Below are 20,502 nucleotides of genomic sequence, written 5' to 3'. Positions count from 1 at the left end.
AACTAACAAAAATAAAAAAATTAAGATCTGAACTTTAAAGATATTGTAAATTCTAAATTTCAGTTTATTTGTTAACATTACTTGTTTTTTCGACAGTGTTTATTTGGTATTTTCGAAATAATTTATTCTAGAAAAATACCGATATACAACCCAATAAACATGACAACCCTAAACCATCGGCTAAAGTTACACCGCTAACAGCAAATTAGTAAAAAAAATTTAGAAAATTCATCCGCCTGTGATTGTAATTGTAATTGTTCAATAAAAAATGGGCGACAAATTGTTTAATAAGCTTTTGTTGATTGCCGGTTTTGCCAGTTTGGCTCACGCTGCATTTTCGGCTGCCCACCGTGAGTATTAACCTTAATTTTGGTAAATAAACTTTGGACCGCTAACGAAGGGGCTGATTTTCTTCTGCAGATCGGACTTATTTGAGGCTGACGGAGCAGGAGTGGACCAGTCTGCCTTTGGATGTGAGTATAAACTTTTTTAAGGAGCTTTAATGGTTACTAAACGCCGGGTTTCCCTTTAAAACTCTTTAGATTATTCTGCAGACCGTCATCAGTTTGGTTGTTGTGATTTACAACATTATCGAGGTGGTTGGAAACTTCAAGGAAATACGAGCCACAGTGGACATGCAGCAGAAAACGTGGGACACTCTGGGCAATTTCCCCTCGTTTTACTCCTTCAATCACCGCGGTCGTGCCTTGAATCCTAGCTACACGCCCCCTGAATAAGAATTACACCTTTTAAGTTCTGCTATCCTTTATTTATAGTTTCAGCCTGTTACTCGATAAATAGCGCAAAAAGAACAACTAACTTGCTTTTCATTAGAGGATCTCAAAGCCAGTATTTACTTATAGTATCAATAAGATAAAACAACGCTGAACAACAATATTATTCCGTAGCCCATTTTAAAATAAGTCAAAGATACTGAAAAACTTCTGGCCTGTAGCAATGCGATTGCCTTGGTTTCTATCTCATAACCGGCTCTCAACTCCTTTCCAGGGCTATTATTGCAAGCTTTAGTGTGACAAGTGCGGCAACTATCTTGGTGATTACTCCTTAAAAGGCATTCATAGTATAGATCCGGATTGGATCGGCATCCTCTTACAATCTCCATGCTGTGCGTGTCGAAATACTCCAAGCAGGCCAGTTTTTGATCCTGTGGTTCGTTTTCTTGGACAGGACAGGGCAAAGCAGTTTGTCCTCTGGAGATATCTTCACAATCCTCGTTTCCTTTGCACTGATGACACCAGAGACGGTCCTCGGGAAAGGCTCCTTTGTTGCAGAAGCTGCCTTCGCAGGAACGACAGTTGGCCATATTTGCTGAAGTACAGCTGAATTCTGATTTCTGACAGCCTCTCGCAGTGGTTCCGTTGGTAAAAGAAACCACTAGGCACGAAGTGGCTGGTTCCTCACATTCCTCGATGTATATTTCCCCCGGTCTCTCCCAGTTGGCACAGCCTGCTCCTGCTTCATCGGTGCTGCATTTGTAGCACCGGGTGAAATCCCTGTAATTACAGCCATCTTTTTCATCGCATTCGTAGCATTTTGTGATCTCTGGATTTGTGGGTGGTGCTCCACAACCTCTTTGGATACTCCAGTTGGAATACTCACAGGAGAAACAAGAGGAGGCCTCGGCGGAGGCACAAGTGCTGTTAGTAATGGCAGTAACATTCGTCCTGCAAGACTCCTGATCCACCGAGTTGCAGGATAAACACTTTTGCCGTGTAATGCAACCTGCATTGCAGTTTTCACTGTCTCTGCATTTTTCTAGTTCGTCCAAGTAGGGTTCCAGATCAGTTGGCATTTTTGAGGAGCAACCTCTGACCACGCGGCTCAATTTCCGGAAGCTAAAGCAGTACTTGTCCTCCGGTTCGCCCAATAGAACATCCTGTCGGCATTCCTCGTAAAGGCTCACATTGCACTTGCCGGTGTTCACCTGAAAGAGATCCATTTTGCAACCCCTGCCAAGAGCAGAATCGCATGAGGCGCAAACTTGAGTCCAAGCGCCCTGCTCCTCATTGCATCCATTGATTTCACACAGCTTGGCGGCACTCGACAGTGTGTGATTCTGCTCGGAGACACAACCTCTATAAGCTTCGGTTGAACTCATCACATCGGTGTAGCACTGATCCTCTTCCAAATGATAGCGACAGGGCTTGGGTTTCGCACCAGGAGCTGCCACGCAATCCTCTCCGGCACAATGATGACATTTGAGGCGTCCCGGGGGATACACACCGGCATTACACAAGTTCGAAGAGCACGACTTTGAGTAAGTGGCTCCGGTAATAGGGGTTTCAGCTCCGCAACCTCGATATGTTATAGAGTCCACTGAAAGATGGATATAGAATATATACAGATTCATATTTATTCATATTTGCAAGAACGTAACTTTAATCCAGAAATAGAAACTGCTGACCAGTCCGTAATTGAGAATAAATAAGCAATATCAGTTTAACTTACCAATGGACATGGCACACGTCAGTTCGGTGGGGCATTCTTTGTAGGGAAGAACTCCCACCTCTCCGAGGTTCTGGGAACATTCCGGCAGGGCAATGGAATCGCAATGATAGCAAACAATGGCAGAACTTCGACCTATAATGGAAAACGCCTTCAAAGTTTAGCTACGCATTTTTCCTTGGAAGAAATCGCAATGGGCTCACCTGTAAGCATGAGAATCAGGAAAATGAGAAGCGCGTGGCGCAGAAAGAAACGAGTTAACTTCGGTTCGAGCATTTTGACAGCTCATAAAGAATGTAAAATAAAAAGTGCACCTTTGTTTGCCATTTAAAATCCATAATCTGTTTATGACTTATCAGACTATATAACAAGAAGTAGATAGAGTTGAAATGGCGATAAGGATAAGCTAGAAAAAGACTGCAGGCAAAAGATTGTAACTTTCAACTTTGAATATAAAGATGATAGGGACATTCTAGAAAATATTAATTAGCATATAGATGAAAAAGAAGGGGATTGCAGAATCCATTATCTAGTTTTATTAAAGCTGAACTCTTTCCAACCTCAGTTAAACATTCACCGAAATTAAATTCCAGCATATGCATAATGACCAAAAATGTCATAACCATAATGTGCTCTGTGCCTTGATCCCATTATCGGAGTGTCCCATCGGTTCCATCGAAAGGTTCACATCATCAATAATTCAGGGGCTCGCATTTGTTGCAGGATTGCCGGGAGCTCATAAGCGTGGGTCAAGGGTTCCTCAAATACAGCCCTCCACCTTCGTATCCTCGTATCGATTTAATTTAGAGACCGGATAATTGCGTGACAATCAGCGGATTCGAGTACACATATCATATGTCCAGGCGGTTTAATGACCATCGACCTCAGTTGACAGCTAAACAGCCACGGGACAGGTCGGGAATAACAAAATACATCCGTGGCCAGTGCAAAACAAATATTGCTATTTACGGAGCTCTTCAGGACGGGGATAAAACGATAACGAAAGATACAGATCTGATAAGCCCATCCACTCTGCGGGTTCACTGGTAGATTTATTGCCATTATCAAGTCATACGTTCCGCGAAGCCTCAACCGATCAGTGATCACAATGCGGATGCGACTGTTGGTTATCTGGATTTCGCTGACTGCCCTACTTCAATGGAGCAGGGCCCAGGAGGATAACATCCAGGAGGTCAGCTTGAGTGGAGGTGCGGAAGGCGAAAGCCCAGATAAGGATGAAGATCCTCTACCGGGGTCTCCTGGAGAAAGTCAGTTTTTAAACAGCACCACAGTTATGACAACTGGCGATACAAAACCAGCGGAAGGTATTATGGATTCACTAGATTTGCCATCAGATGACGGAGAAGTAGGAGATGTAGATAAAAAGCCATCTGATAACGATAAAGAAGGAGACATAGATAAAAAGCCAGAACTTGAAGGAACAGAAGCGACTCTAGGTTCCGAAATGGATCCCAAACCAGAGGACCCTAAAACAGAGCCAGAAATTAAAGGTACTAATACACCCCAGCCAACTGATCACTTAGATCAATCGCCTTCTGTTAATCAAGACTCATCCTCAGAAGTGGTTTCCGAATCGCCCAATAAGCCCCAAACTTCACCGGGATCCCATCTTTCAAACGTAACTGATGAAGTTCCCACAATGGATTCCCATCTTTCAAACGTAACGGATGAAGTACCCATACCGGAATCCCACTTTCCAAACGTAACTGATGAAGTTACCATAACGGATTCCCACTTTCCAAACATAACTAATGAAGTACCCATACCGGAAGGATCACCCGATTACCCAGCAGATGGAACTGGTCTTCAAGAAGAGACAACACCTAAACCCACGACTGGAACCGTGCCTCCGGTTTCCATTCCCCCATTACCCGCTCCATTGAGTTGCTACTCCTGCATGTTCTGCAATGCATCGAATTTCAATGATACCAAGTCGTTGTGTCCACCGATACCGGGAAAAAAGAACGGATGCCGCACCATTCTTGTGCGAGATCCCTACACCATGGAGGGTAAAAAAACATATATTAATCGAGGATGTATATCGGAATTGGATGGCGCGTTTCTCACTTATTGTAATGAGAATAAGGAGTTGTGCCCAACGTGCTATGAAAACATTTGTAATGTTCACAACATGACCCAATTTGAAGAGACTCCTGGTTCTGCGTCTGCCACTCATCACCTTTTGACCCCCTTCCTTATCTCTACCATTTGTTTAGCCAGTTGGCAAGGGCTTTATTAGAAAAACTCCAACCTTTCAATTCTGAGTCACAGCAATTAATTGGAATAATAAAGCTTTGTGCACTTAAAAATCGATGGGTTGAGTATGACTAATTATTAACTTCGCAGATTAGACCGGCAGACTTGTCTAGATAATTTGTTGTATCTATTATATACAAAAAACCGATAATATCAATGGGTTTGCTTATCTTTTTGTGTAATAATCGCTTTCTATGTGTGAATGTGTTTTCTTTGAATTTGTAAATATATGTATATTAAAAATAAAATATTAATTGCAAGTATTTTAATTACCATCAACAATATGTATTTAAAATATTTTAATGGATGGCAAGTGCTTTAAACCCTTGAGCACTTTGATTAATAACATCAAATATTTACCATTCGTTTAATGCTGCAGGGATACTGGGATTGACTTTTAAAAGTGGGTTAAAGTCTCCCGAGGCTCAGAAACAACTTTATTTTACTTTTACGTGACAATCATTACAATAATATTATATATCAGTGTTTTTAATAGTCACTGCACTCAGTTTTTAACAAAACTGCAAGGAAACAGGAAGAGTATATAAAGTACTTAGATTGGCCATCAAAACCTTGATTAAAATTTGAAACCTATTACTTTGACTATGGTGCTGTTTCCAAGGTTTATTTTAATTATGGCTTTCCTCCCATGGATTGAGTGGGCTTCAGCCCGCGGAAATGCTTCTGATGAATTTAGATGTCTGAAGTGCGAATTGTGTTCCCCAAAAGAGTCAAAAGGTAGATCTATGGAAGGAAAAATGATCTGTCCCGTGAAAGAAGGTGTTCCGAATGAGTGCATAACTGTATTTTTTAAATTCCTCGATCCGTCTGGAGGCCCAGAAGGGTTTTTGGTGAGGAATTGTGTATCCGATACGGATGTGGAAACTCTAAGCTACTGTAGAAGACATGAAAACCTATGCAGCAGATGCAACTATTCTGATTGCAATAACGTTGATATTGACAAAAATGGATTGGTTACTAGCGGCGGAACTTTATCACTAACTTCGAAGATTCTAGTTATCTCAAGTTTGATCGCTTTAATTTTAAAGAGATTGTCAAGGGGTTAGCGGCTTATCAGGCACACAAAAATTCATGAAATAATAACCACTCTAAAAAAATAAATAACTTTGGTAAAGTAAGAAGTTTATGTAATTATGTATTAATAAATATTCCCCAAAATAAAACCTTTTTTAAATCTGTTTATTTCTTGAGCTTTGTGGTAAGTATTCTACTACCTTTTATTTTATATTTAAATTCAATCCATGGTTGGAAATCCATTCGAAAGATCGTATTTTATTTTATTTTCATTCTGTGTATGGTATATGCACTTTTATACATACAAAACCAACACCTATTATTTATTGATGCTTTTGTTGATAGGCTGTTATCATTGTTTGATAATTTACGTGCTTGGCATTTTGATAAGCACTTAAAAGGGGGTTCCATCGCCTAAAAGATTGTCGCAGTAGCAAAATAAATATATTTATATATATTTACAGATTTTTTCATTTTCGTTAATAAAAGTATAACTAATTATGTTCAGTTTTTGTAACTATTTTACGTTTTTCCTTGTCTGTTTCCCGGCTTTGCTAAGCTATATAGGGAACCTAGCCACCTGATAACTGGGATAGATTAGGCTACTATCTTGAAGGATCCGCGATTACAGGGCAGTGCGAAGGGCGATCACTAGGGCCATTAGCAGACCGACCACGCCCATTCGACTGAGGGAGGCGGCCCCATTGAACGCCTTGCTGTTGCACCTGCTCTCCTTGCATTCTTCGCACTGATGTGGCTCCAGTTTGATATCGCACTGGTACTGCATCAAGGTACTGGCAGCGGTAAAACAGTCTCGCACCCCAAGGCCATCTGAAATATACGTGTTCATATTATAATATCCTGAAGCAATAGCTTTTTTATGATTTAATACTAAGGATGAAAGTAGGTTGAAAATCATGTAGATTATGGAATAACTTACTCCACACTCCACTGAAGCAGATTCCGGCAGGGCAGCTAACCAAGGGCAAATCGTTCGGGGTTTTGGCTTCCCAGCAGTCGGCGACCTCGTTTGAGATGCACGCAATGCACTTAAAGTCCTCGGCAGCCACATTGCAGTTGGTTTCCGAGCAGGATGTGCACGAATTGGCTGCCGTGCAATCGCCCACGTAGTCCTTCAGGCAGCCTCGCTTGACCGTTGTTCCCGAGATGGACGAGTAGCAGCCAATCGTTTGATTGTAGAGAGCCTGGCCACAGGTTTTGGCCGCAGTAGCAGCATCTTGTTGCGCCGGACACTCGTCGCAGACGATACAGGACCCGGCATCCCTTTCGTAAGCCAAAGCATTGCACAGGCTGGAGTCGCAGATGGAGCAACTGGGATCGGTGCTATCGGCCGCACAGGTGATTCCATCGGTAGCCGAGGTGCATCCACGGGTCATGTTGTTCGCAGCCGATCCGGTGACGAAGCACTTGGCATCCGTTGCGCTGCATCCCACGATCATCGACTGGGCCACCGTGTTGCACTCGGCTCCCGTGCAGCTGTAGCACTGCTGCCGATTGGCGGGGAAGAGTCCCGTGTTGCACAGCGACGTCGGGCAGGAGGCGCACGTGGTGTCCGCCACTCCAGCGGCACAAGCGGCTCCGCACTGACGGCTCACGGTCCCATTGTCATTCGCCTGGTTCACACAAATCTGGCTCGTCGAACACACTGCATTGTAGCTCACAGCCGTGACGTTGGTTTGTCCACATTCTGCGAGACCCAGACACTGTTGGCACACCAAGTTAACATTGCATTTGTCGCTATTGCAGGATGAGCAATTGGGAGAGGAGCATGGGGTTCCAGTTGCCAAACAGCCACGCGTTATTCCGCCCTTACCATCTGAAATAAAGAAGTTTTTAGAACGGGAGGCCAACGGCAAATGGTTCATAGTTTCCTATTACTTCAGAAATAAGTAAAGTCGAAAAGAAAGCTTTCGAAGAAGTATTAAACGGTTTAAATTAAATTATTTTATGGAGGGTCAAACAATTGTTATGGCCAAATATTTGTTCATAACCCAGTTTTTTATTTTACCAAATATTTTGATAATAAAGTCCAAGCTAAGGGAAGCCAGATGGTCAAATAATTCTGGTATGAATCATCAGATCATAAATGTTTGCACATTTATAAGGTTAGTATCAGGGTGCTCGGAAAATAAGGATCAGTATTTTCAATAACAGAATATAGATAATCGCTTATCGCTTTAGCTGCCTCGATTGATAAGAGTGGCCACTGTCTGAATTTGCCTTTGTCTAAGAACATGAAATAGTCGTTCATGAGTCATAGATACTCACCCACTGAAGTATAGCAATCGGTGGTGCAGTCTACAGCAATTTGTTCATTTGGCTTCATTAAACAGTCGCTGCCACTTTCCGTTGCGCTGCATGAATAGCACTCTGCGTTAAATGTAGAGGAAAATTAGACGGAATCTTTGCTGAAAATCATTGGCTTACGTATGGCTAAAGTGCTGTCCAGCTGGCTGACAACCAGTGCGGTTATCAGAACGACAAATAGGTTATATCCTCTCATGGCTCTCTTTTTTTCTGAGTAGCTCAATTGTAACTTCTGACTGCTTGGATCGACCACCGTGGCCTAACTGGCTTCCCCACTGTTGGCCATATTTTCTTTACCCCCATTCACCTAATCAATTTCACCTGAATACTCGCAAATTGGCCCAAGCTCTCTGTATGCAATGCTTATCTATATTATATATTCCCCGGCGAGTTTCAGTTCTCTTTTTCCAGATAACTTCAATACGCCAGTGTGATAAAGGTTGTAGGTGTGTACGATGATATTCCTATTGCTTAAGTTTGAAGCTTTGGGTCAGTAAACCTATTGGTGATGAAATTTTGATGTTTACTTTATACAGGATTTAGAAGATAACTATATCTTTATCACTTTATTTTTAAAATTTACCTATCTTAAACATGCATATTTGTTTATTATACAAATCGTTTTTTGTAGTTCCACAAACACTTCCGCTGCAGCTTTTTACAAGTTCTTAGAAAGCACTCAGGGCTTTTAGTTGGTTCTTGCATTTACTAGAGTTTCACATCGAAGGAAATTTAGTACTGATCTAAAATATTAGGATCACAGCGTACTTAAATAATTATAATTTTTAATACCTTAACATTGCTGTAATATGCGACATAAAAACGTATTGCAAAATGTATGGAGTAAATATTTAACTTTAGTGTGAAATCTAAAGTTTTTAAAAAGTAACTTATAATTCTAATTGCCTCCATAATATCTGAGAACATTTAATTAATGTAACTCAAAGTTTTCTTACTTATAAACTGAAAATAGGATTGGATCAAAACAAGATTATATAATTCATTAAAAGTTTAAGAGCAGTTATCTTATCTTTCGGAGGCTCACCCTTTAAAAAGCAGATGTAATTTAGACATGATTTTAATAACAGAACAACTTCAAAATCACAGACTTGTTATCAATAACCTATATTTAGAAAGAACAAGATACACTCTTACTGAAAGCAGTTACAAAAGCTTTATCTTATCAATGTGACCGCTAAGCCTGTAAAGCCTAAAGTGTTATTGTAAATAGTGTATTTAAGTGGTAAATATATAATTCAAAAGTATGTTATGTTATTCCGTTGCACTCTTATTAAAAATTATACTAGGTGTTACAAATTATACCTAAAGAACACATGTTAATTAATAGTTATGCGAATCAAATAATTCTAATGCTAAAATAAGGTCAAAAACACATTCATTTACAATATGAGAGAAGCACCCTATGTTAACCCTTTTTCCTAATAAGTAAACTAAGCTATCTTATCGGACCATGGTATAATAAGTACAAGGTAGTCTCGTCGGCTTTTTTTCCCCCTATCGACACTACAATTAGAGCGAGAGAGAGTGTTTTCCTATGGGTTCGGGTCGATAGGGGAAAAACCCGAACGATTTTGCAGCCGACGAGACTACCTTGTATAATTCTACCATGTATCGGACAAGGTCCACTCTAAAGTCCAGAAGTGACCATGTAATAAATATATGTGTCTATTCCACACACAAGCACATAGGATAAATCCGACAGCTGTTCGAACAGCTGATTCTAGCTCGACAAGCATTTGATTTGCCATCGACGCGTTGTTTTGCGCGACCATTGAACAGAATGATTGGAAATACGAGGCGTCGTGGACGGCTCAAGTGATTTGTGTTTGCGTATCTAACGAGTGGAAAGTTTTTAGTTCTCAATTGTATCTATCACGTGTCGGGATCCTGATGCAGCATCAGTTGTTATCAATTCAGGCTCAATGTTTACTTTTATAAATACATACATACATCCATCGTATGTTTTGATTTGATGAGATACTGCTGTACTAAAAAACGAACCCGTGGATTAATTATTTATGAAAGCTTGTGAAATTGCTGCCTAATTTACATAACCATGCAGGCGAACAAACTACCGCCCAATCCCCGCGAGTCGGCAGGTATTTTATCCTCGCTAATGTTCTGGTATGAAAAAGTTTCATCTTACCGCTAAAAAAGTGTAATGTGTGTTATCATAAATCATATGCCAAGTACCTTTAAGTGTCAACTGCCGCTGAGAAGTGACATCCGAAGACAACCGTTATCGGATTCCACACATATTGTTCGTAGCATTACTTAAAATTTCCATGGGTTGCGAAATCGATTTACATAATTGTTCTCTTGTTCCAGCTTTGCACTGCCCATTTTGTTCAAGGGTCGCCGACAGACGCTTCAGCCATCGGATTTGTACAAAACACTGGACGAGCATGGAGCCGAAACTCTTGGCGATGAGTTCTTTCGGGAATGGGAGGATGAGGTGGCCCGGTGTCGGGGAAAGGACCAAAGGACCCACCGGGAACCAAGTGTCCTTCGGGTCATTGGACGCGTCTTTGGCTGGCAGCTAATCCTTTCGGGTATAGTAATTGCCGTATTGGAACTGGGAACTAGGTAAAAGACCTTGGGCTTTATCAGCACCGATTTATAACTGATATAATTATCAAAAACAAATTAATTTCATTTACTTACAGGGCCACGGTGCCGCTTCTTTTGGCCGGACTGATATCGGAGTTCAGTGAACATGGAAATGGGAGCAGCAATTACGCACAGATCTATGCCGTGCTCTTGATAGTTTGCATCCTGGCCAGTGTTTTGCTGACGCACCCCTACATGATGGGCATGATGGTATGAATGATAAATCTTTATAGTTTTAAGATGGTTTTAAATGGTTTTACGACTTGAAAAAGATAACAATAATCTTCAAAAATTTAAATCCAATAATGTTAATGTTTCTTTCAGCACTTGGCCATGAAAATGCGGGTGGCGGTGAGCGCTGCCATCTACCGAAAGGCTCTCCGCCTGAGCCGCACATCGCTGGGAGATACCACAATCGGCCAGGTGGTGAACCTGCTGTCCAACGATCTCAACCGCTTCGACAGATGCCTCATCCATTTTCACTTCCTCTGGCTGGGCCCGTTGGAGCTTTTGATAGCCGCCTACTTCCTATACCAGCAGATTGGCTTTGCTTCCCTCTACGGAATCAGTATCTTGATACTCTACCTACCGCTGCAAACCTACATGAGTCGAATCACCTCCAAGCTGCGCCTGCAGACTGCTCTCCGAACGGATCAGCGGGTGCGCATGATGAACGAGATCATCTCGGGCATTCAGGTGATCAAGATGTATACTTGGGAGCGTCCCTTCGGCAAGCTGATCGAGCAGATGCGTCGCAGCGAGATGAGCTCTATACGCAAGATAAATCTGTTGCGAGGCATCTTGCTTTCGTTCGAGATCACCCTCGGACGCATTGCTATCTTTGTGAGCCTTTTGGGATTCGTCCTGGCGGGCGGTCAACTGACGGCGGAGCGGGCCTTCTGCGTCACTGCATTCTACAACATCCTGAGACGCACGGTGAGCAAGTTCTTTCCCAGTGGAATGTCTCAGTTTGCTGAGTTGTTGGTATCCATGCGGCGCATCAAGAATTTTATGATCCGCGAAGAGGCAAATATTTTGGATGTGTCACTGGAAACGGAAGAGAAACCTGCTGAGGAGCAGCATTTGCTGCAAGCAGTAGAGAAGCAGCCAACTTCCAATAGAAATGGAAAACTTCCGGATGTTTTAGTAGAGATCAAAGGCTTGAGAGCCCGTTGGAGCCAGGAGCACCACGAGCCCGTGCTGGATAACATCAACATGTCACTGAAAAGTGGCCAACTAGTGGCGGTGATCGGACCCGTTGGTTGCGGAAAATCAAGCCTTGTTCAGGCCATCTTGGGAGAGCTGCCGCCAGAAATGGGATCTGTTGATGTGATGGGCAGGTTCTCCTATGCCTCCCAGGAGCCATGGCTCTTCAACGCCTCTGTGCGCGACAACATTCTTTTCGGTTTGCCCATGGATAAGCAGCGCTATCGAACTGTGCTGAAGAAGTGCGCTCTGGAACGCGATTTGGAGTTGCTGCAAGGCGATGGAACCATCGTGGGCGAGCGTGGAGCTTCCCTGTCCGGTGGTCAGAGGGCGAGAATCTGTTTGGCTCGAGCTGTGTACCGTAAGGCAGATGTTTACCTCCTGGATGATCCCCTCAGCGCTGTGGACACGCATGTTGGTCGGCATCTCTTCGATGAATGCATGCGCGGCTTCTTGGGTGACAAGTTGGTGGTTCTGGTCACCCATCAACTGCAGTTCTTGGAGCATGCCGATCTGATTGTGATTATGGACAAGGGAAAGGTTTCGGCATGCGGCACTTACGAGGAGATGCTAAAGAGCGGCCAGGACTTTGCCCAGCTTTTGGCCGAAAGCACTCAAAATGGTGGTGATGATGAGGGGACCGAGAATACTCCGGGCTATTCTCGCCAAAGCAGCTCGCTGAGCACAGGCAGCTCGAAAGGAAGCTCCTCATCGCTGGAATCCCTGGAAAAAGAGAAGGAGAAACCCAAGCCAACCGCGGCACCAGTTCTGGAGTCCCGTGGTGGTGGTGAAATCGGAGTGGCAATGTACAAAAAGTACTTTAGCGCAGGCTGTGGTGTTCTGGTTTTCGCTTTACTGATGCTCCTGTGCCTTGGCACTCAACTTCTGGCGTCTGGCGGGGATTACTTCCTATCGCACTGGTAAGTATTACAAGAATACAGGGATTACTTTATTTTGATTACATATTAATCTTATTTTTATAGGGTTAAGAACACCTCTACGTCATCATCTCTGGAAATTTACTATTTCACTGCCATTAATGTGGGCCTGGTTATTTGCGCCTTGATGCGAACTCTGCTCTTCTTCAACATGACCATGCACTCCTCCACCGAGCTGCACAACACGATGTTCCGAGGCGTTTCTCGCACGGCTCTGTACTTTTTCCACACAAATCCCTCCGGACGGATTCTCAACCGATTCGCGAATGACTTGGGACAGGTGGATGAGGTGCTGCCCGCTGTCATGTTGGATTGCATACAGATATTCCTCACCATGTCGGGTATTATATGTGTGCTGTGCATTACGAATCCTTGGTACCTTATCAACACGCTGGCAATGGTGCTTGCCTTTTACTATTGGCGTGATTTTTATCTAAGCACGTCGAGGGATGTGAAGCGCCTGGAGGCGGTGGCCCGGTCGCCCATGTACTCGCATTTCAGTGCCACTCTCACTGGACTTCCCACCATCCGTGCGATGGGGGCCCAAAAAACACTGATCGAGCAATACGACAATTACCAGGACTTACACAGCTCCGGTTACTACACCTTTGTTTCCACCAGTCGAGCCTTTGGCTATTACCTTGATCTCTTCTGTGTGGTTTACGTGATATCGGTGATACTGCACAGCTTCTTTAATCCCCCTTTGGGCAATGCCGGTCAAATAGGACTGGCCATCACTCAAGCTTTAGGCATGACGGGCACAATACAATGGGGAATGCGTCAGTCTGCCGAACTGGAGAACGCAATGACCTCGGTGGAGCGAGTGCTCGAGTACAAGGACCTAGAATCCGAGGGAGAGATCACCTCGCCGGCAGACAAGCGACCACCAAAGAGTTGGCCCCAAGAAGGACAATTGGTGACAAAGGATTTGAGCTTGAGGTACGCGCCTGATCCGAATGCGGACTACGTTCTCAAGGGGCTGAGCTTTACGATTAAGCCTAGGGAAAAAGTGGGCATCGTGGGACGTACAGGTGCGGGCAAATCCTCGCTCATTAATGCTCTCTTCCGGCTTTCTTACAACGAGGGAGCAATAGTTATTGACAAGTGGGACACAAACGACATGGGTCTGCATGATCTGCGAAGCAAAATCTCGATTATACCGCAGGAACCAGTGCTCTTTTCGGGAACAATGCGCTACAACTTGGATCCCTTTGAGCAGTACCCTGATGATAAACTTTGGAAGGCTCTTGAAGAGGTAAGATTTAAAAGGATTTTTAAAACAAAAACATATTTAACCAAGCTCTTTACAGGTTCATCTTAAAGAAGAAATTTCCGATTTGCCAACGGGTCTGCAGAGCAACATTTCGGAAGGCGGCACGAACTTTAGCGTAGGTCAACGCCAGTTGGTCTGCTTGGCAAGAGCCATTCTGCGCGAGAATCGAATCCTTGTGATGGATGAGGCCACGGCCAATGTGGATCCCCAGACGGACGCTCTGATTCAGGCCACCATTCGGAACAAGTTCAAGGATTGCACTGTTCTGACGATTGCTCATCGTTTAAACACCATCATGGATTCGGATAAGGTGTTGGTTCTGGATGCTGGCAAGGTCGTCGAGTTCGGTTCTCCATATGAACTCCTAACGGAGTCCGAAAGCAAAGTGTTCCACGGAATGGTGATGCAAACGGGAAAAGCTAGTTTCGACCATCTGCTAAAAGTTGCCCAGAATGTGAGTACTTCAATAAACAATTATTTCTTAAGTTGTTAATATTTTGTATTATTTTCAGGCCAAGGAAAACCACATTTAAAGCTGAAAGCTAAAACTGTAAAACTGTATAATTATTATCGGGCTATATTTCAAGAGGATATGAATGCGTTCCTAGGTCAATGTTTACTGTCTATATAATCAATTTGTACTTAAGAATGGTGAGCAACAATTGACATTTTATGTTTTTGTGTACTTATATACAAATAACCTTTTAATAAAGTATTTCAAATAAATATGTATCATACATTTTTGAATAATGGCTCCTTTATTCCATCTTAGAACACCCAACATCCAATATAAATATTCGAAGTATATTTTTAAAATACAAGTGTTTTTTATTTTTTAACAATATCTCTCCTCGTACAAAACTTTATTGTGTCGTCTTGTTGGATTAAAAATATGTTTAGGCCGACTCCAGCGAGCGGATGATGTCAGAATCTCCAGGATCGGTGATGGACAGAGTGCACACGCGGAAGTATTTACCGCAGGCGGTTCCCAGCTCAATGTTGGTGCCGCTGTAGTGCTGGACCTCGGTCTTGGCCAACATGGCGTAGTACTCGATCTCAGACTTCCTGAAATTGGCAAAACATTCTCAATTAGTAACAAAGCCTTTAGCTTATTGAGAGAATATTCTAATGATTTTACATCAGTAAGAGTCTCTAGTAATAAAATGATTCGTCAAGGCATTCGGAATAGATAGTATCATCATAAAATGTGTACAAATTAAAGATTGAGTATATTCTTCTTACCCCAAGTAATGTGGACCCGTTGCTTGGTGGAACCATGTGGAGGCGGCGCCAGTATAAAGCGGGCCAGTACGAAGCTTGAGATTAATTGAATGTACTACTCCATAGTTTCCATCAACTACTCCGCTTGGAATCATACTTCTCAGTCAGCTTTATAAGGCAGACTCCATATGGTTCCATCAATCAAACGGCAACTTGGGCGCAGTGGAAATCTACTTCTCGGTAGGACAACAAGGATCTCACCTCAGGGCGGGGGTGTTGCTGGCGATCAGGACCAGTTTGGCCTTGCCCTGACGCAGGGTCTTCAGGGTCTGCTTGTAACCCAGGCAATATTTGCCGGATTTCATCACCAGCGCCAGACGGGCGTTGGTGCTCTCCAGCGCCTTCTTTTGTTTCTTAACAGCAACCATGTTGATAGTTAAAGTCACAGACCACTGCAAATGTAAGGGGTTCTTTTAGTTGGGCAATTTTTATCAAAGTCGAATTAAACACCCACCTTCGTCGGCTGGTTTGACAAAAAAGAAAGAGGAAGAAAAAGCGGAAATGGTCCTCACGTTTCGATACGCAGGGTTGCATTCAGTAGTGTTGCAAAACGATTCGGCAGTCATTTTCGCCCGCTAGAGGCGCCTTCCTTAACCTGGTTAACAGAAACTTTGAATTGGACAACATAGAAATTTTAACTGAACGGGTAAGGAAAAGATGAAGTTTTTTGTTAAACGGGTATGTCTCTAGAAGCCGAGAGAGCATAATGATGCATGTGTATGTAAAAAGAGTAAGTGATGAAATTGGGAGCGTAACTTCGCTAAGTTAAATAGTTGGTAACACGAACTGGGTGGTAGACTCCGCTATGTACGGAAGTTGGCATCTCAGTTTCTTCTATTTTGGTGGTGCCAACTGTCTTCAGTGCCTTTTTATTGCGGAAAATTTAAATTGAGAAATATCTTTGATAAGGAATATATTGAAAGTAAAATTTATTTTTCGATAAATATTTTGCGAAATTGTTACTTGTTATATTCATCTTCTTAATTTAAATAAAACTTCAATTACTTTGTATAAAACTGAAATATTTGAAATCTAACTCATTCATTAACAAACTAAGGATGCAGCTTTAAAACCGTTATATGTAAAAGGAAACTGTTTTTCTGCAAATTATGATCCCCCTTTTTAAGGAAACCCAAATATCGATATTAGTATTCGAAAATATTTTATGCCTAGGACTTGGAATATTTGACAGTTGGTGGGCGCATTAAAGTATCCAATGCCGCGTGTTTGCAAAGGACTCAGCCGCTGTATGGCTGCACAACCCCTCTGGATTGCCGTGTTAAGCTTTTACGTCGAATTATTGAATAAATAGTTCCGCACGGCGAAAGGGTCCGCAACGCCAAATGAATTATACAACGTGGAACAGCGGAGCGGAACGAAAAGGATAGAGGCGTTTGCCCGGATCCGGACCCAAAACGCGAGCCCGTCCGTGCATCCGCACCCGGAGTCAGGCGCAGACCGGCACGTGACACCCCAAGCCCAACACATGACCCACAGTCATAAAGTTCCCTGGTTCCCTGCTCTCTGGTCGTCCTGAGCTCATCATCATCGACTTCGTGGCATGCGTGCGCACTCGACTCGATTCCAGACAATCTGTGGCCTAGCCCGACTTATAAATGATGCAGTCTGTGCTCGAACTTTTCAGTTCGAGACTTCAACGCTTCGATTGTCGGGCTGTAATTCAACGCCATTTACGTGACCCCCGCCTCCACGCCAGGCCACTTCTCCACTCCATGGCACTTCACCAACAGTCGTGGCCGCATGCTGCCAGGAATGATTGCCGCCTGCGCCTGCACCACCGTGGGTGGTGGCGCCTCGTCTGGGTTCGTTTTCCTCGTTGCCCCACATCCTCGCCTCCGGCGACGCGTGCTGCAGCACGGATAACGTCCAACCTTTGACACGGAGCCCGGAAATCCTCCCACTAGCTGACTGCCAGGATGGTTGGTTCGTTGGTTGGTTGGTTCGTTGGTTGTCCTTGCCAATAGCCACGGGGGAAGTCTGGACTCCCTGAGCGAAAATAAGTGCAAGTCCCCATGAACCGGAGTTGCGAAATGGCCACGGTCATGGGGTGGCCCCAGATCCCCTATATATAATAAAAGACTCAATTAGAGGATTGACTCAAATCATTTCCCTGCGGCATCTTACGTGATTTGAACCGTTGGCAAGGTTCTATCTTAAATTTATTTCTAGGCGTTTAAATCAAATGCAAAGATTTAAGGTATTACTTATTGTATTATTTATTTAAAATGGCATAAGTTAATTGTGTCATCAATTTATTAAAATATTTATTAAATACTTATTTTTCTATACAACAACCTAATGAAAAGATTAATAAAATCATAAAATCATTTTGCAACCTAAATTTGACAAACTTTAGTTTAGCATATTAATAAACAAAACATTTCTTGAATAAAGATTGGCATCTGATAATTCATTTAAGTGAAATATAAAAAAGGTCCTGTACTGTTTGTTTATATGTCAAAAATTCACAAAATTCAAAGTTCAGCCCCTTTCAGTTGTCCCAAAAAGGGGTTTCACCTCTCCCCTTGGAAGCCATGACGTCGCAAAATGTCCAGGCCACGTTCGATCGCCTTACGGAATTACCAGGGGTGACTGGCGCCATCCTGATCGACGGCCAAGGGGTGACCGTGCGGACCAACATCCCCACGAGCTCCGCCCAATTGTACGCCAATCGGATGAGGCCGCTGGTGACGATGGCCCGCTCCATGGTGAGCGATCTGGAGCCCGGCGACGAGCTGAGCTACGTGCGACTGCGCACCCGCCGCCAGGAGATGATGGTGGCTACCGAGAACGAGCACACCATCATCCTCCTTCAGGACAACAGGGCGCTGGACGAGTCGCGCAGGAACAGCGTGCGGAATTCCATGCGTTAAAGGAGTCGAGTGTCCTGCGTGCGGGCAGCATAATCCGAGTGGCACAAACAAGCTGCACCAGCGGGGTAGGTCCGTACGGGTGAAAAGTCCTTGCACGGACGAACTCACAAATCCCAAGCACAGAACTGAAATTGTGAGCCGAGCATTGCTGCACTGGAAAGAGCACGCAAAATAAAATCTACATCCAGGCGGGGCAAATTGTGTTTGTGTACTCTTTGCGGGGGTTGTGATGATTCAAGCAGAGGTTTGACAACTTTTATTAACAACACAGAAAATATATATTTTTAGCTTTAATCGTAACATACTTTTAAGATTTTACATTCGTATGAATACCTAATAAAAATTCAAAACATATTCCAATAACATTGCAAAACACAAATTTAAAATCCTATAAATTGCCTATAAATGTATAACTTGTTCGATGCTGATTCCTTTCTTACTCGTAATAATAATTCTATAGAACATGGTACCAAGTGACCAATTAATGTATACACTTTTGTATATAAAATAGTGTACTTAAGGATTCGTTGTCCATAGCTGAACTTCGCATGGTTTTTTTCGAGTTCGTTTCGATTGCTGGCAACAACCGGCTGCCGTCACGCCATCAAGCATTCATGCCAACAGCAACAAAAAGGAGGAGGAGGACCCGCAGAGCAGCCTGTCGCCTGCACACTTACACACACTCACGGACACGCACACTCACACAAACAGCCAGACACACTCGCACAGCGCCACGCCAGCTTTACACGCCTCCGCACGCGTCACACGAAAGCACGAAACCAATTTAAGCACCCACATTCTCTCACCCAATTAGTCGCACACAGCTCACCCACACCCACTCGCAAATCCCCTGCCCCTCTTCCCCTCCTCCGCATCCATCTCCTCACCATGGCAGACCCCCTCCCCCTCAATTCTCTTGTCCCGCCTACGCACACACTGTCGGGCTGCTTGTCGTCCTCGTCCTCGAGTCGAGTAGTCGAGTCGAGTCGTTATCCTCGCGTGCGCACGCTGCATACTTTCTGGCTGAACTCGTCTACGAGGTAGCAGTGGGTATATCGGTATGGATTGGAATGGATGTTGATAATACGATGTGTGCAGTAGGAATAAAGGGAATCTATTCCTTAATTTTAGTTTGATTTTTTAGATCGAAGAACCTTAGAATGCAAATTTTGATATTGCAAACTGGGTTCCATTTATAAAAGCCAACAATTTAAAGTCAAATTTATTACAATCTTTGAAGATAAGACATTGACAATATTATACAGCACTTGCTTAATATTTAAAGAAATTATATCCTTAGAGGTTATTTTTAAATACATAAAATAAATACAATTTTTAAATACTTGTTTTCTGAGACATGTCTCAATAAACAACTGATTGCACAAACAATTGATAAACAACCGATTGCAACAAAACCTCCGTCACTACAAATTGTTTGCGTTATTTCCACAGATTAATTCTCCCTTTAATACAACGCTTTAGGTATCGCCTAAGTCCTTAGTGACCCCTCCGAAAGCGTTGTTGTTGCCATTGTGCCATCATCAGCGCCATAAGTAGCAGTCAGCAGTTGCCTCCGTCAGCGGCAGTAAGTTGTGCCGCCTGGTGGTGATGGTGTCGCTGTCGCTGTCGAGGGAACAGAAGCGGGGACTGTTGGCCAGGACTCGGGGTGCAAGGATAGCCGGTGTGGCAGGGGAGCTTGTGCGCAGCCACAGAAACACCAACAGCCGTAGAGTGTGTGTGTGTGTGTGTGAGTGTGTCTGTGGGATTGGGAGTACGGACGACCAACAAGCGACACGATAATCTCGCACGTCGCATTTTTAGTTGCTCTTGCCGTTGCTGTTGCTGCTGTACCGAATGTCCTTGTTGTTGCCGCTCGACTCGGTTGTTGCCACACCCACCGCCCACCGCCTACCGCGCGAGTCCTGGAGTCTGGTCCTGGCAGAAAGCCAAATGTGGCAAGTGGCTGATGTTGCTGCCGTGCCGATGTTGCTGTTGCTGTTGTTGCTGCTGCTGCTGTTGCTGCTGTGTGTGCCCTCCATTGCTGCTGATGTTGCTGCTGGATGAGAAGGGTGGAAGGAAATGGAATGAGGGGGGACTTTGGGGAATGGGTATTTGCTCCAGTCCTGGAGTCCTGTGTCTGCGTCGAGTCGCCTCCGTCCCCAAATGTATGTGA

General features: G+C 43.7%; 7 protein-coding genes across 8 annotated transcripts; 4 read left to right on the top strand and 3 right to left on the bottom strand.

Moving 5' to 3' along the window:
* The first annotated feature begins 186 nt into the window (after window positions 1-186).
* Window positions 187-815, top strand: LOC108101155 (ER membrane protein complex subunit 5). The gene is made up of 3 exons (XM_017205377.2): window positions 187-350; window positions 421-473; window positions 543-815. Exons 1-3 carry the CDS (start codon window positions 269-271, stop codon window positions 735-737), a joined length of 330 nt encoding a protein of 109 aa, XP_017060866.1. The 5' UTR covers window positions 187-268; the 3' UTR covers window positions 738-815.
* A 23-nt stretch (window positions 816-838) lies between these two features.
* LOC108101153 lies at window positions 839-2,810 on the bottom strand. The gene is made up of 3 exons (XM_017205376.2): window positions 2,670-2,810; window positions 2,470-2,601; window positions 839-2,337 (listed from the first exon to the last, which is right to left on the bottom strand). The coding sequence occupies exons 1-3, from the start codon at window positions 2,740-2,742 to the stop codon at window positions 866-868; spliced, it is 1,677 nt and encodes a 558-aa protein (XP_017060865.2). The 5' UTR covers window positions 2,743-2,810; the 3' UTR covers window positions 839-865.
* Window positions 2,811-3,562: 752 nt separating this feature from the next.
* LOC108101164 (pollen-specific leucine-rich repeat extensin-like protein 1) lies at window positions 3,563-4,786 on the top strand. The gene has a single exon (XM_017205386.1). The coding sequence runs from the start codon at window positions 3,575-3,577 to the stop codon at window positions 4,724-4,726; it is 1,152 nt and encodes a 383-aa protein (XP_017060875.1). The 5' UTR covers window positions 3,563-3,574; the 3' UTR covers window positions 4,727-4,786.
* A 1,445-nt stretch (window positions 4,787-6,231) lies between these two features.
* On the bottom strand, window positions 6,232-8,382 carry LOC108101246 (protein psiQ). Its single transcript, XM_017205502.2, has 4 exons — window positions 8,227-8,382; window positions 8,068-8,169; window positions 6,719-7,615; window positions 6,232-6,609 (listed from the first exon to the last, which is right to left on the bottom strand). Exons 1-4 carry the CDS (start codon window positions 8,300-8,302, stop codon window positions 6,404-6,406), a joined length of 1,281 nt encoding a protein of 426 aa, XP_017060991.1. The 5' UTR covers window positions 8,303-8,382; the 3' UTR covers window positions 6,232-6,403.
* Window positions 8,383-9,853: 1,471 nt separating this feature from the next.
* LOC108101220 (probable multidrug resistance-associated protein lethal(2)03659) lies at window positions 9,854-14,880 on the top strand. Its single transcript, XM_043209430.1, has 7 exons — window positions 9,854-10,251; window positions 10,456-10,713; window positions 10,794-10,947; window positions 11,062-12,863; window positions 12,927-14,136; window positions 14,192-14,608; window positions 14,667-14,880. The coding sequence occupies exons 1-7, from the start codon at window positions 10,184-10,186 to the stop codon at window positions 14,685-14,687; spliced, it is 3,930 nt and encodes a 1,309-aa protein (XP_043065365.1). The 5' UTR covers window positions 9,854-10,183; the 3' UTR covers window positions 14,688-14,880.
* Window positions 14,881-14,957: 77 nt separating this feature from the next.
* On the bottom strand, window positions 14,958-15,969 carry LOC108101219 (60S ribosomal protein L30). Of its 2 annotated transcripts, XM_017205467.2 has the most exons (3): window positions 15,890-15,969; window positions 15,637-15,827; window positions 14,958-15,219 (listed from the first exon to the last, which is right to left on the bottom strand). In XM_017205467.2, exons 2-3 carry the CDS (start codon window positions 15,801-15,803, stop codon window positions 15,051-15,053), a joined length of 336 nt encoding a protein of 111 aa, XP_017060956.1. In that variant the 5' UTR covers window positions 15,804-15,827; window positions 15,890-15,969; the 3' UTR covers window positions 14,958-15,050. The 2 variants fall into 2 exon arrangements, with proteins under 2 accessions (XP_017060956.1, XP_017060957.1); XM_017205468.2 differs by lacking the exons at window positions 15,637-15,827; window positions 15,890-15,969 and adding an exon at window positions 15,397-15,619.
* A 1,922-nt stretch (window positions 15,970-17,891) lies between these two features.
* LOC108101160 lies at window positions 17,892-18,527 on the top strand. The gene has a single exon (XM_017205383.1). The coding sequence runs from the start codon at window positions 17,991-17,993 to the stop codon at window positions 18,327-18,329; it is 339 nt and encodes a 112-aa protein (XP_017060872.1). The 5' UTR covers window positions 17,892-17,990; the 3' UTR covers window positions 18,330-18,527.
* Window positions 18,528-20,502: the final 1,975 nt, after the last annotated feature.

The sequence above is a fragment of the Drosophila ficusphila genome, unplaced genomic scaffold, assembly GCF_018152265.1.
Source record: "Drosophila ficusphila isolate 14025-0441.05 unplaced genomic scaffold, ASM1815226v1 contig_127, whole genome shotgun sequence".
In the NCBI taxonomy this organism is placed as follows: Eukaryota; Metazoa; Arthropoda; class Insecta; order Diptera; family Drosophilidae; genus Drosophila; species Drosophila ficusphila.
The sequence above is the reverse complement of the archived record's forward strand: the minus strand, read 5'-3'. Positions and strand labels throughout refer to the sequence as shown.

Bases quoted from the DNA above. Each gene is read 5' to 3' on its own strand.
- LOC108101153 (XM_017205376.2), bottom strand. From the start codon at position 2,742: ATGCTCGAACCGAAGTTAACTCGTTTCTTTCTGCGCCACGCGCTTCTC. The intron at 2,602-2,669 runs GTGAGCCCATTG...TTTCCATTATAG, and splicing joins CCTGATTCTCATGCTTACAG to GTCGAAGTTCTGCCATTGTT. The intron at 2,338-2,469 runs GTAAGTTAAACT...TCCATCTTTCAG, and splicing joins GACGTGTGCCATGTCCATTG to TGGACTCTATAACATATCGA.
- LOC108101219 (XM_017205467.2), bottom strand. From the start codon at position 15,803: ATGGTTGCTGTTAAGAAACAAAAGAAGGCGCTGGAGAGCACCAACGCC. The intron at 15,220-15,636 runs GTGAGATCCTTG...TGCCAATTTCAG, and splicing joins AGCAACACCCCCGCCCTGAG to GAAGTCTGAGATCGAGTACT.
- LOC108101155 (XM_017205377.2), top strand. From the start codon at position 269: ATGGGCGACAAATTGTTTAATAAGCTTTTGTTGATTGCCGGTTTTGCC. The intron at 351-420 runs GTGAGTATTAAC...TTTCTTCTGCAG, and splicing joins TGCATTTTCGGCTGCCCACC to ATCGGACTTATTTGAGGCTG. The intron at 474-542 runs GTGAGTATAAAC...AAAACTCTTTAG, and splicing joins GGACCAGTCTGCCTTTGGAT to ATTATTCTGCAGACCGTCAT.
- LOC108101220 (XM_043209430.1), top strand. From the start codon at position 10,184: ATGCAGGCGAACAAACTACCGCCCAATCCCCGCGAGTCGGCAGGTATT. The intron at 10,714-10,793 runs GTAAAAGACCTT...ATTTACTTACAG, and splicing joins GTATTGGAACTGGGAACTAG to GGCCACGGTGCCGCTTCTTT. The intron at 10,948-11,061 runs GTATGAATGATA...TGTTTCTTTCAG, and splicing joins CCTACATGATGGGCATGATG to CACTTGGCCATGAAAATGCG.
- LOC108101160 (XM_017205383.1), top strand. From the start codon at position 17,991: ATGACGTCGCAAAATGTCCAGGCCACGTTCGATCGCCTTACGGAATTA.
- LOC108101164 (XM_017205386.1), top strand. From the start codon at position 3,575: ATGCGGATGCGACTGTTGGTTATCTGGATTTCGCTGACTGCCCTACTT.
- LOC108101246 (XM_017205502.2), bottom strand. From the start codon at position 8,302: ATGAGAGGATATAACCTATTTGTCGTTCTGATAACCGCACTGGTTGTC. The intron at 8,170-8,226 runs GTAAGCCAATGA...CATTTAACGCAG, and splicing joins GGACAGCACTTTAGCCATAC to AGTGCTATTCATGCAGCGCA. The intron at 6,610-6,718 runs GTAAGTTATTCC...CGTATATTTCAG, and splicing joins CTGCTTCAGTGGAGTGTGGA to ATGGCCTTGGGGTGCGAGAC.